The 12,424-nt window shown below is 37.9% G+C and overlaps 2 protein-coding genes across 4 annotated transcripts; one reads left to right on the top strand and one right to left on the bottom strand.

Moving 5' to 3' along the window:
- Window positions 1–2,048: 2,048 nt before the first annotated feature.
- LOC137956804 (protein ROLLING AND ERECT LEAF 2-like) lies at window positions 2,049–6,829 on the bottom strand. Of its 2 annotated transcripts, XM_068804431.1 has the most exons (6): window positions 6,773–6,829; window positions 5,041–6,188; window positions 4,614–4,688; window positions 4,190–4,404; window positions 3,131–3,354; window positions 2,049–3,038 (listed from the first exon to the last, which is right to left on the bottom strand). In XM_068804431.1, exons 2-6 carry the CDS (start codon window positions 6,182–6,184, stop codon window positions 2,363–2,365), a joined length of 2,334 nt encoding a protein of 777 aa, XP_068660532.1. In that variant the 5' UTR covers window positions 6,185–6,188; window positions 6,773–6,829; the 3' UTR covers window positions 2,049–2,362. The 2 variants fall into 2 exon arrangements, with proteins under 2 accessions (XP_068660532.1, XP_068660533.1); XM_068804432.1 differs by lacking the exon at window positions 6,773–6,829 and having other exon boundaries at window positions 5,041–6,200.
- Window positions 6,830–8,823: 1,994 nt separating this feature from the next.
- LOC137956681 (protein PLANT CADMIUM RESISTANCE 10) lies at window positions 8,824–11,997 on the top strand. 2 transcript variants are annotated; one of them, XM_068804265.1, is made up of 5 exons: window positions 8,824–9,082; window positions 9,972–10,181; window positions 10,577–10,803; window positions 11,059–11,270; window positions 11,600–11,718. In XM_068804265.1, the coding sequence occupies exons 2-5, from the start codon at window positions 10,013–10,015 to the stop codon at window positions 11,619–11,621; spliced, it is 630 nt and encodes a 209-aa protein (XP_068660366.1). In that variant the 5' UTR covers window positions 8,824–9,082; window positions 9,972–10,012; the 3' UTR covers window positions 11,622–11,718. The 2 variants fall into 2 exon arrangements, with proteins under 2 accessions (XP_068660366.1, XP_068660367.1); XM_068804266.1 differs by lacking the exon at window positions 11,059–11,270 and having other exon boundaries at window positions 8,827–9,082; window positions 11,600–11,997.
- The last annotated feature ends 427 nt before the right edge of the window (window positions 11,998–12,424 follow it).

Below are 12,424 nucleotides of genomic sequence, written 5' to 3'. Positions count from 1 at the left end.
GATGTGGGACTAACCGGGACTCATCATAAGTCGTGGTTGGTCACATCGGTAACTTGATGTAAATAATGTGTTTCTTCAAGGTACCTTGTCTAAGGATATTTTTATAGCACAACCACTGAGTTTCATTGATTGTGATCATCCCCACTATGTCTGCAAACTTCGCAATACTATTTACGGTTTCAAGCAAGCTCCACGTTTTTTATATCAAGAGTTACATCAGTTTGTTATCACCTCTGGCTTGATCGACGCTCGTGCAAACTTTTTTCTATTTATCTCTCACACAGGTATTGGTGTATTGTATATTATGGTCTATGTGGATGACATCCTTATTACATGAGACAATGATCAAACTATAACAACGTTCATCTACTTTCTTACTCAGTGATTTTCACTCAAGGATCTTAGCTCCTTGACTTACTTTCTCGGAATTAAAATTGTTCCTCATTCTCAAGGATTACTTTTGTCTCAACACCGGTATATTTCTGATCTACTTGCTCGTACGCATAACAAATGCAAAAGCTATAACTACGCCTTTTGCCACGACATCTACACTCACACGTCATTCTGGCACGACTCTCTGATCCATTTGAAAATCAGACTGTTGATGGTATTCTCTTACGCGCCCTGACATTGCCTTACCACTGACCACTAGGATGTTGTCAAGCAATTGTTGCACTATCTTTGTGGGGCTCTAGATCATGGTATTGTCTTACATTAACAATCTTTTTTGTCTCTCTATGTGTTGTTTGATGCTAACTGGGTCGAAAACAAGGATGATTTCACTTTCACAGGTGTTTATCTTGTTTACCTAGGTTGCAATCCTATCACTTTGAGTTCTAAGAAGTAACAGGTTGTGGATCGCTCCTCTACTGAAGCGGAATATCGCTCTGTTGCAACTACTGCAATTGAGATTCATTGGATATGCTCTTTTCTCACTAAACTTGGTGTTTTTCTTCCACTACAATTGATGTTTTATTGTGATAATGTCGGTGCTATAAATTTGTACTTCAATCCAATATTTCACTCTCGCATGAAACATGTTGCTTTAGATTACCACTTCATTCACGAACAAGTTCAGAGTGGCGTTCTTTGAGTTGCTTATGTCTCCTTTGCTGATTAGTTGGTTGATGCTCTCACCAAACTGTTTCTGTGAACAAGCTTCCTCTTCTTGAAGACCAATATTGGACTCTCCTTCCATCTTGCGGGGGCATGATAGAGATAAAGGATAAGTTAAACTCAAATTGTACTTTGTATCCAGCTACAACACGTAACTGAAGTCAAATAGGAATTGTAAACTTCATCAACCTATGCTAAGACGCTTTCTATAAAACTATAAATACCTTTATACTTCATCAATGAATATATATACAATGATGTCCCCCTCCCCCCCTCAAGTTTGGATAGTATGATATGAAAATTTAAGAAGAACCTGTCACGCCCAAACTTCCTATTTGTCCTTGTTTCAAATTCACGTGATAAACTAAGGATTAATAATTGCTCTTATTTACCTCAAACCTCAAAGACGATTGATCATTCAGCCCTTTTGGGTCCGTCAACATCCAATGTTGTTGTTTTTCAATAGAATAAATACTATCGATGAATTTGTTTACTCTTTCTTTTAGGTCTATCAAGCTGGTTATTATGCATTAGTATGCTCCAACCAAGTTCTAACTCAGGCTCAAACTCGATTAAAAATTTTGGGCTTAAGTTCGATTCTAATTTTAGGTTCGAGGTTGAGTTCGAACTTGAGTTCAAAGTATTCAGATCAAGCCAAACTCGAGCATATATAGGCTCAAGTTTAGTTCAACTCGATGACACCCCTAAATGAGATTAATTGATTCTACACACTGAGATAAAAAAAATTTTAATTTTTTTAATTCTAAAGTTTCTTGTTAATTCGAATAGAACCTCATTTAAACAATCTGCAAGTATACTCAGTCAAATCTATATATATTTGATTCGATATTGATAATAACATAAAATTGAAACAAGAATGGCAGAAAGAAAGAGCACAGCATCTTGAGTAACAATCTGCAGATCATGTAATTCAATACTATTGGGGACGGCGTATATTTATGTTTCCTGTATCTCAATCTGTACAATGTTCCATAACTTACTGAACAGACTTTCTACTTGCCAACCTGGCTTATTATCACCCCATCATCTCTACAAAATCATGCCATAACATTGCAGAACCTTGTACGTCTCCAACTCACCTCTTCAAGAGTACTTACTTCCGGTTTTTCTCATCTATGTATGAAGAAGCTTACGTCCCAAACGCTTTTATTCTTACCAAATTTACAACAGAGCACCAATCTCTATGAGACCTATTAACAGTATAGTAACTGATCCAAATGAGAAATTATGTCTGCATTCTTACTCCACCTTCATAGTACTTCTTAGCCTCCTTAATGGATTCCTGTAGTTCTACATACTGCTTGAATGAAGCATCTGCAAAATTGTTAAACCTATCAAAGAAACCAATCAAACTCGATTGCAAGCTTTCAAAACCCGAGTTCCAATCCACAGGAGCTTCATTTTTCATCGTATCTGAAGCTGCTTCACTAGCTTGTTTAGCTCTCCATGAAAGAATTGAGGTTAAATTCTTCTGCTGGGCCTTCTCTTGCCGTGGTAAGTACCGTGTTGTGACTGTTAATAATATTTTGACTCCCTCCACAACATCTTTGGTGGGTAACAGGTCAAACATCTTTAACCAGTCACTGCAAGTGACATATATAGGTGGGGCCAAAGCCCGACGAGGACAGAACTCAATGTTCCGTCTTCTTGATTTTTGTTTCAGAAGAAAAACACATTTCATGAGCCAGCCATTTATGGATTGTAAGTAAGCTTTTTGTGCAGATACCCACTTCGTGAAGCTTGAACACAGAGAATTCAACTCATACTGGAGAAGCACAGTCGCCTGCCTATGAGATTCCGAGTGGACTGAAAATTTGGAGTTGCCATTGTTATAAGCTGTTGAAATGATGTCAAGCTGAAGCTTGTGGGTCTCCAGCATCATCTCCCACATTCGTTTAAACCTGGAATTAGTACAGACAATGTATTATGCTGTTCCATATTTCGTTTTGATTTGATATTAAGCACAAGTTAAAAGGGAAAGACAAAAGCATACCCTTCAATTAATTCCTCAAGCTGTGGCTGGAGTTCGGTGTCTCTTAAATCCTCAATTATCTTAGATATTGAATCAATCCTCTGAATTGCCACTCGAATTCTTGAGTGCAGATCCTTGACGGTAGCACGGGTTCTGTCGATCTTCATGGGATTTTCTCCTCTCGAGTCTTTCTGTCTTAGAATTCTACACTTCATGTCATATTCCCTTCTAATGATACCACTCGCCTTCAAATCAAAAAGAAATATTTGGAGTATTAAAATCCAAACTGACGCTTAAAATCAATATCCATGAAGTTTATTATTCCAGCAGGAGAATCTGCATAATCCTCAGAACTACTCCCAGCAAATTTTACTCTAGTAAGCAATCCGAGCTTGAGATCGAGGGCATCAACCATATTTGACACGTATACAAAACTCTCTAACAGTCTAGACATTTTTTTTAGAGGAAAGGGGGGAGATGGATAATAGGACAACTTTTTTCTGGAAGCGTTACATGTACACCTGTTAAAACCCAGTCGATCATGAGATGTGAACCATGACCTCACACTAAGAAACTCAAAAATATCTATTGATTAGATGCCTAGATTCATTGGAAACTTTAAATCAGCCAAACTGCAGGAATTGGTCATAAATCCTTCCAACTTGTTGACTACATCAAGCAAGATGTACATGCAGCCAACAGCTCATTTCTTCTAAGTCCAGTCAAAAACTTTGGACCAGCCTAAGGGCCGTCATGTCATTCTAAAGAGGCATTTTAAGGATGTAGTCCTGAAGTGTTCGTGTGTAATACACAACTTTAGCCTTCCAGCTTCAACATTTCTTTGACATTAGACAAACTCTCATCCTATTTACATGGTTCATATGAACTATAACACACGAACTTTAGTTTTATAAAAGAAGCATTCCAGTCTCTATTTTTTTCTTTTTTTACTTTAGACAAATTCTCGTCTTATTTACATATATTAGATTTAAAGATAAGAACAACCGAATTAATTGCATCCAACAGCACATCATTTTCCATAAGAAAAGTAAACAACACAATTACTAAACTAGATATTACCTTAACTTCATCATAAAGTTTTCTCTCCCATGCATAGAGCCTATCTAAGGTTGAGGCATGACTGCCCGAATTCATGAAAAAACTGTTGAAGAGGTTACTGCTACTATCCAGTATTTCCTCCTTTGATGCCGAACCAAGAAGATTCCTTGAAGATAAAGACCTTGATGATGTTGACCTATGCCAAGTTAAATACTTGATTCCATTTGGCGGAGGCTCTACATTTTTCACAGGGGAAAGGGAAAAAAAATCAGAGACAGAAGTTTAAAACCATGGGAAAGTTGGTTTCATGAAGTAACTTGACATACTTGAATAGTATCACCAGGGCAACTCATTTCTGACAAGTCACATTATTAGAGGAATTATTACCGATTCATGTCCAGATGATATATCTCTACAGAAGAGAACCAGAAATAGTTTAACATACCATGAGGAGCTACTTCTGGGGCTTCCATACAAGTAATACAGGCTGAGAAAAGTCTAGATGCCCTTGACCTACGAACTGCACCAAACAAATGTTTGTGATTCCAACTAGAGATGACGCATTTAAGAATGAAAATAACTACTAAAACTGATGTTTTAATATGCACCACAGTCTGGCCAAAACCCAGGAGCCAGATGCATGCCCAGTATAGCAGAGCCAGATTATTTTCATACATAAATTGTGGAAACCAGGTCATAACCCCGTTCAACACAAAAGTGAACATTTGGGCCAATTAACCTGTCATAACTTTTTAAATTCAAAAATTAAAAATGATAAAAAATAACGCATTTATGAAAGAGCACAGATGCAACCAAATGAGATACAAAAGGAGTGCAAGTATTCCCCATGAAAAAGTATACCTGCAACTAACCTTTATTTTCAGGGAATAATGGACGAAAATGCAACTTATTTGCCTCAAGCATCCTTGGAACTTCTTTTCCAGACTCTGAGACTTTAACGAAAAGGTATTCGGTTTCTTTTATGCTTGATAAGAAATCCTTTGGTGCAGTTTTATTTTCTGAATTCAGCTCTCTCCGAGGCCCTGTCTTTTCATCAGCTGTAGTTGGGCCCAGCTGAGTGCTTTTTAATGGCGTCAAATCAGGTGTTTCCCTTTCATCTGCTTCATCCATATCATCCTTTAGCTTATTCATCTCCCCATTGATATGCTTCATGTTTTTTTCTTTATTTTCGGTTGGCGGAGTTCTAGGAGATGAAGTAGGTGAATAGGAATCCAACAAGTCAGTGCGCCTCTCATAACTCTGAACTAAAGGAACTAAAGAAGGGTCATCGAAGTCATCTTCAGAGTCTGAATACTCTTCACCTCTTCGAGTAGAATTACCCTTTTCTCCTTCATCTTCCAAATCTGAGACACCCTCTGCTTTTCTAATTCTCCTAAGCTCATCAGCATAATCCAAATCTAGGTTTAATCCTGCCCTGTCTTGAAAAGAGATTTGATGATCCAGGGGGTGAGCAAGATGAAAGAAGTCCCACGGTGGGGTTCCAGGGGTTGGCAATGGATGATCAACAGACGGAGCTTCGGACAGCAACTGAGATTTATGGTTTTTTGGAGGCCCCTTGGATGATTTCATCACACCAGTCACTGAAATAGGTGGTCTCTCTTCAACTGTGGTTGAGGAGGCCCCTCCAGCCTTCATATAACTCACATGGAATCGGCTGGAGTAGGGAGGTGAAGGAGGTGGTGAAAGGGCCTCCGATGGGTCAACATGTTGTGATAATGAAGGGGATGAATACGAAAATTGGGAGAGAGATTTTTCAGTTAAAGCTAGTGGCTCAGGTGTTGCAGAGGTAGAAGTATACAAGGAAGATTCCACTGGGGCTTCCGGTTCGACAAACTTCCTCAGTGCAGTTCCAGTGTTTCTTAATGATTCAAGATATGATACATGAGCAGCAGCTAGAGAGCATCTTCCATCTAAGGCCCGTCTGACAAAGCGCTTTCTTTCCCGACAGAGCACAAGAGCCTTGTCATCTTCCAATTTAGAGGTAGAGATTCCCATTTATCTGAAACAAGAAATTAAAAAGGTAAACGCTGTGAGTTTTTAATACTAGAAAATATTAATTTCTCAATATGTTCAATTGATGACTTCAAGACTTAAAAAAAGAAAACTTGTTCTATAGGATGACCTAGTTGATCGTAAAGAAGAAAAAATAAAAGAAAAGAGAATCCAAGCTCAATGAACTTAGTTCAAGAACCAAGATGAAGAAAGATACACATAGCTCAGAGAAAGAAGAATAGAGCTCAATAAACTGAGTTCAGTAACCATTGCACAACCTGAAGATCTCTGGTTGCTAGATTTGTACATCTTCATTTTAACTTCGTGATAGAACTAAAAACATGTTATCTAATAGATAGTCAAGCAATATGTCTCGCAAAGCTAAAATTGCCAAGCAAAAAGCTGCCTCATCCCCACTTTCAGATACAACAACTAATATAAGATACTTGAAGATATTTGTCCAATACTCCAACCCAATTAAATGACAATTTAAATGAAAAATCACTAAAAACAACCTCATGTTTTCACTTGCAATAGTAACTCACTCAAGCCCAAAGAGTGATAAAAAGTAGCAACTTTTGCCATACTAACAAGTAAAGAGAAAGAAAAAACCCTCGTGAGGATGGTATTGATCTTCACAAAAGGCACCATCAAAACTTCAGTATTTACAGTGGGCTATCTCTGGTGGAGCTCTCCTCTGCCCAGTCTCCGGTGAACGTAAAGCAAAAGTTTCCCAACAAAACCCAGTAAAAGAGAGAACGAGATAAAATAAGAAAATCACATAGAAAAAAACTTAAATACAGAAGATACACTGGCCTTTGCTGTTGCTGCTCCGCTAATTCCTGTATTTTGGAGAGGCGGCTTCAAAATCGAATAGAAGTAAAAAAGGAATTGATATTAGATGGTACATAAATACAGAGATGGACAATCAGGAAACTCTGACGCAGTGAGTCTAATTCTGAAACAAGAAAAAAAAAACCCAAAAACCGTCAACTTCAATCCAAATTTTCAAATTTTATGGAAGCAGAAACAAACTCTAAACCATGCAAGAAGAGACGATGTGGATGAAAACTTCCTTGAGGATAACCTCAAATCGAGTGTCAAAGTCCCAGTACAGAACACTATATTTGAGACAAGAACAAGAATCTAGATAGTTAACGGGATTAAAAGGTCTAATTTTTGTCAAAAACAAGTTGATCAACACCGAAACCAACGACATGAAAGCAGAAAATCCCAACAGCGAACTAGATGAGTAGTCGGCGAGTAGAATATGAATTAAATTCAGATAAATCTGCAACAAAGAAATCCGACTACGGAAATCGCCAAAATCTTATCAAACCAAATACGACAAACAATCTATTGATAAATTGAACTCTGGAAAACTTCCACAAGTCCTCCAAATCTCTAAAAAGAGACCGATGGACAAACCAAATTCGACAAACATACAGAACGCACACATACTTCGATTTCAGCTTTCCATGAATTGCATGAATCAGTGGGCGTTCAGAGGAAGAAAACGTGACACATGACCCCATCGGTGGATTTGGCATAAGACCCAGATGAGAGAATCATGACGGGTTGAGGACGCTTGAACCGAATCACCATGGCTTTCATGCAGAGTGGTGGCAAAAAAGACATCAGGAGTTCTGAGAGAGAACGAGAGAGACAGAGGAGTGACGGGTCCCGCGTTCCATTGCTGATTAAAAGATAAAAAGGGTGCAACAAGTCGACGTTACTGGAAAGGTCTCTTCTTAGGATCGGAAAAATTGGTACCTTTGTCTTACCAATTTTGCCCTTCAATTTTTTATATTGACTAAATTATTATTTTTCTAGAAAATTGATTAGTAAAATAAAATTAATCTCTAAAATCCAACATTAAACCGGATAATCACATGGATAATTTAATATTAGCCTCTATTTGTGTATAAGTCTAATAAAACGTGACATCACCCGATAATTCTACCGATTTGGTGGCGAATTATTGCATCATAAAATTCAATCATACGTAAGTATAAGGTATATTATATCAAAATTTACGTAGTTAATACTGATATATAACACCTGATATAAGTTATTAAAAAAATTGTAGAGACATTTTAGGTCCATTTTCTGTAGCTTCCCTGGAAATAAAAATATATCAGATGTACAGTTAAATATCCGGTGTACAGAAAGAACATTTAGATAAAAGGTTAGGGTATTAACGGAAATTCAGGTTAATCCTAAAGATGTTGCGTTCTAGATAATAATGAAGTCGTAGATGCTCATCCACATTCGCGTCAATACATTTCATGCCGCAACGCAAGCATCAAAAGCTAAAAAATATAAATTACAATGGACGGCTTTCGTCCGCTAACTTTTAGAAAAAAGACAATACGATCCGGGTTACGTGGCTTTTTGTTAGCTGGTCCCACTGGGCTGTCCCAAAGATAGGAGCTGTTTCCATTTAACAAACAGTAGAGATTTTTGGCTCTGGGTTCCCTTACTTAACCCGGCCCAGTGACATCATGAACCAAACAAAAGATGACGTCCTCATGGATCTGTCCATCGGATTTGGGCCGGATCCAGGTTAAAGCCTATTTCCAGGCACATCGTCCCAGATAATTCGACCAGTGCCACGTTTTGGGCTTGAGGTTGCATGCTCTTCCAATTATGATGCACTACAAAGCCGCTTAATTGAGAAGATTCCTCAAATTCTCCCTCTCTCTCCGTTTCTGTCTGTAAATCGGGAATGAAATTAGCGGTTTAACCAACAAAGCCAAAATTGATGCTCTCTTTTTTTTTCTTGACTCTTTACTTAGTTGTCCCGCCAAATATTTGATCTATGCTGCTGTAGCCGATACAAATAAGGTTTTTGATTTTCCTCTTCGATTTCCCTTCCGGCGAGCTTGCAGAATAACTAAGGTACGTAAGTTCATTTGCTTTATTCGATTCGTGGTCATTGTTCGTTTTGTTGTTCTTGAAGAGGTCATGTTTGATTTAGAAGGTGGGTTTGTTCGTTTGGTAGGAGAAAAAATGGAATTAGGGTTTGGACGGGTTTCTGTAAAGTCTCATTCCATGGTATTCTTTTCCTTCACGTTTCTTTGGTATCTGTATCTGTGGTATTTGAACAGTCATTTCTTTTCTTTTTTTTTAATTAGTTTTTTCCGTGTGCATAAAATTGCGTATTTCTGGATATCGTGCTCACTTTATTAATATTATGGAATCGTAAAATTAAATTTGGAGGATTTTTTGGACTAGGATTCGGAGTTGGTGAAGCTTTGTATGGTCTAATTATGTATACTAGATACCCGTGTAAGGTTATGAAGTCATGAAATACACGAGGATCTTTCTCAATAAAAAAATGAGATACATGAAGATGATTGATGGATGTGTAGTGTCGTCTGATTCAAAATCTTGGCCCAAATTTTTGGACATCTTGGTGCTGCTTTTTGCATTCTGTTTTACATTTGCTACTGATCATGTAGATATTAGTGCTTGGAGTTTTTTTTTTTTTTTTTATCATAAAAATGGAACTTGAGGTGGCTATGTTTCTGCTGTTGAACTGCAAGGGTTTTCAATTGTCTCTAGTTTTTGGTGAAGCCTGCAACCATGAAATATTTCATAAAACAAAAAAAATTAGAAGCAAATTGATGATCGAAACTTTCTCATTGGGAAAAGATAGAAACATTCACGAGATTCTGCAATTAATAGGATATTGTTCAAATGTCTAAAAGTTAATTGGAAGTCTATTATTTTATTTTTATTTTTTTCTGATGTTTCTCATTGCATGTTTATTTTGATGATTTTTCAGGACTGTAGTTCTTTGTAACTTTTACCCTCGAGAGGATTAAAATGAAGGGGCAAAGCGGTTATACTCCTCCCCGTTATATACCATTGGATCAAACAGATTTAGAACGTGAGACGGTTCCGAGGAGCACCGTTTCCTCTCATCAGCAAGTCAGCCATGATCCAACTCAGTGGTCCTCAGGAATTTGTGCTTGCTGTGATGATATGCAAAGCTGTATGCTTTTCTATGCCTCGTGTACCTTCAGTTCTGATGGATTTTCCTCATTAATTGATTGTCTATTTATTTCATCAGCAACTTTAGTCTCTTATTTTTCAACTAGAATCTACTTCTTAGCTGCTCATCAGAGACATAAATGCTTTAATGTTTCAAAACGTGATACTAAAGAACTCGTTTATGAAATCCAAATAGAAGAAATCTGATTTTTGGCACTGGTGGTGTGCTAGCAGCTTAGACACCTGAGTCCACCTGTCAAAGTTCATGTATCCTTTTTCATCTTTCTAGTCAATTGCTTGATTAGTGAGCGACTTTGTCTTTACCCATTGATATTGATCTCTAACAGTGGTTGTTTAACATCTTCTCTTCTAATTCCAGTTCTTACTATTCTGTAGGTTGCATTGGCCTTTTTTGCCCTTGTGTCCTGTTTGGAAAGAATGCAGAATTTTTGGGTGCAGAGTCTTGGACGGGCCCATGCATGACGCATTTTATTTTATGGGGTCTTGTGAATGGTCTCTGCTGTATGTTAACGGATGGCCTTCTTTTGGGAATACCTGGATCTGTTGTTGCTTGTTATGCTTGTGGTTATCGTAAATCACTGAGAGCGAAATACAATCTGCAGGTATCATCTTACTTGTACTTGTTCTTCTTGGAGGGCTTTACTGTTAGATTACTTCAGTCAGGATCTGGAATTGGGGGATTATCTTACCTCTCAGGACTTTTGAGGGCTGGATTTTGTCTAAGTTATTGATACTGTCATGGAAAGTCCACAAATACCACATCATGCCCTTGTTTGGTCCCTGGTCATTATAAACCCTCTTTTTTGTTTGCTTTCATTTATTCTTCTGTGTGAGGCTGGCAATCTTTTTGCTTGTAGCAAGCATGTTCCCATGAGCTTCAGAGCCTAGTGATGGGCACAAGAACTTCTCTATCATACTACACATCGAGTTTCTTATTGGTAAATGATGGAGTCAAGTTACTAGCAAGCTCAGAATGCTATCCAACTGCAATATCTGTTACCGACACAATCACTTCTCTCAACCTCTGTATGCTTGGACTTGGCCTTATATCACTAGAAACATGTCAAAGGTAAGATTATCCAAGATGAGACATAGTGGAAACTATTAATATAACTGTGCAGTGGAGCCAGTGCTTGTGCCTGGGCACTTTGCTTTCCCATAAATTCATTGGTTCAAGGAGTGGCGACCAGGTGCACCTCTTGCAAACTCCGCATGATAGCAGTTTCCTTCCCTCAGTTTTCATTTTCCTTGCTAAGAAACTTAATCAAAGAAGCTAACTTTCCCTTAAAAAGAATGAGAAAAAAGTGAAATTGTTGGCAATTTATATTTATTGTACTTTAGTCATAAGTTTAATTATTTGAATCTCCTTTGATTGCTGATGGAACTTTGCTTGTGCAGGAAGCCCCATGTGGGGACTTAACCACTCACATGTGCTGCCACTTGTGTGCAAATTGTCAGGAGTACAGGGAGATCCGTGAGAGGTCAGGGAATGCTGCTCACTCTGATCTTAAAATCTCCGTTGTAGCTCCGCCAGTTCAGACTATGGAAACACTTCCCAGTTAATTACTATTTTTCCCTATTGGCTACATTCAGGTTATACAAGGGTTCCGACTGTACATGCCCACTTTTATGATACATTGACCATATGCAAAAGAATCTTAGGGCTTGTACCATTTGGTGGAATGTTGTTTGTGTAGGAGATTGAATTCTCTTATCTTTAATGTACATTTAGCTTCTGTATCTCCCATTGTTCTCCGTTCTGGAATAAACTTAATATGATTTTATTTTTTAGGGAAGGTTTTATCGTTTTAAGTTTATGTTTAGTTTATCCATTGTGTAGTTTGTTCGTCCAGGATGTGCGCCAGCATTGGTAGTAACGCGGGATGCTATCTATGCGTTTTGTCTTCAAATCTTACTTTTGTTATGTAAAGCCCAAAAATTCTGAAGTCCGTCGCAGCAACCAACGAGTATAACAGCGGTTTAGAACAGATCATCTGGAAGCATTTTCTTCTAGTAGAAAAGGCATGAAATGTTACTTTGAACTCGATTATTTCATTCAGATTTTTTATTTCCAGAGATGATGATGCCCAATACGATATTGAGAAATTTATGGATGGTTTTGGTTTACATGATTTTGTGGATGATCTTGCCCAACAGGGGCAGAGTCGAGGCTTGACAAGACCACAAGCTCTCGAGCTCATTATATTAAATAATGTGCAGTAA

The sequence above is a fragment of the Aristolochia californica genome, unplaced genomic scaffold (genome assembly GCF_029961685.1).
Source record: "Aristolochia californica isolate CCGP_79_NKW_82.1479 unplaced genomic scaffold, dmAriCali1.0.hap1 SCAF_2, whole genome shotgun sequence".
NCBI lineage: Eukaryota > Viridiplantae > Streptophyta > Magnoliopsida > Piperales > Aristolochiaceae > Aristolochia > Aristolochia californica.
Note: the sequence above shows the minus strand (reverse complement) of the source record. Positions and strands in the feature narration are given on the sequence as shown.

Excerpts from the sequence above, each read along its gene's own strand:
- LOC137956804 (XM_068804431.1), bottom strand. The coding sequence starts at position 6,184 with ATGGGAATCTCTACCTCTAAATTGGAAGATGACAAGGCTCTTGTGCTC. Across the intron at positions 4,689-5,040 it reads ATTATTCCCTGAAAATAAAG|TTCGTAGGTCAAGGGCATCT; the intron begins GTTAGTTGCAGG and ends TGTTTGGTGCAG. Across the intron at positions 4,405-4,613 it reads CCCAGAAGTAGCTCCTCATG|AGCCTCCGCCAAATGGAATC; the intron begins GTATGTTAAACT and ends TGAAAAATGTAG.
- LOC137956681 (XM_068804265.1), top strand. The coding sequence starts at position 10,013 with ATGAAGGGGCAAAGCGGTTATACTCCTCCCCGTTATATACCATTGGAT. Across the intron at positions 10,182-10,576 it reads CTGTGATGATATGCAAAGCT|GTTGCATTGGCCTTTTTTGC; the intron begins GTATGCTTTTCT and ends ACTATTCTGTAG. Across the intron at positions 11,271-11,599 it reads TCACTAGAAACATGTCAAAG|GAAGCCCCATGTGGGGACTT; the intron begins GTAAGATTATCC and ends TTGCTTGTGCAG.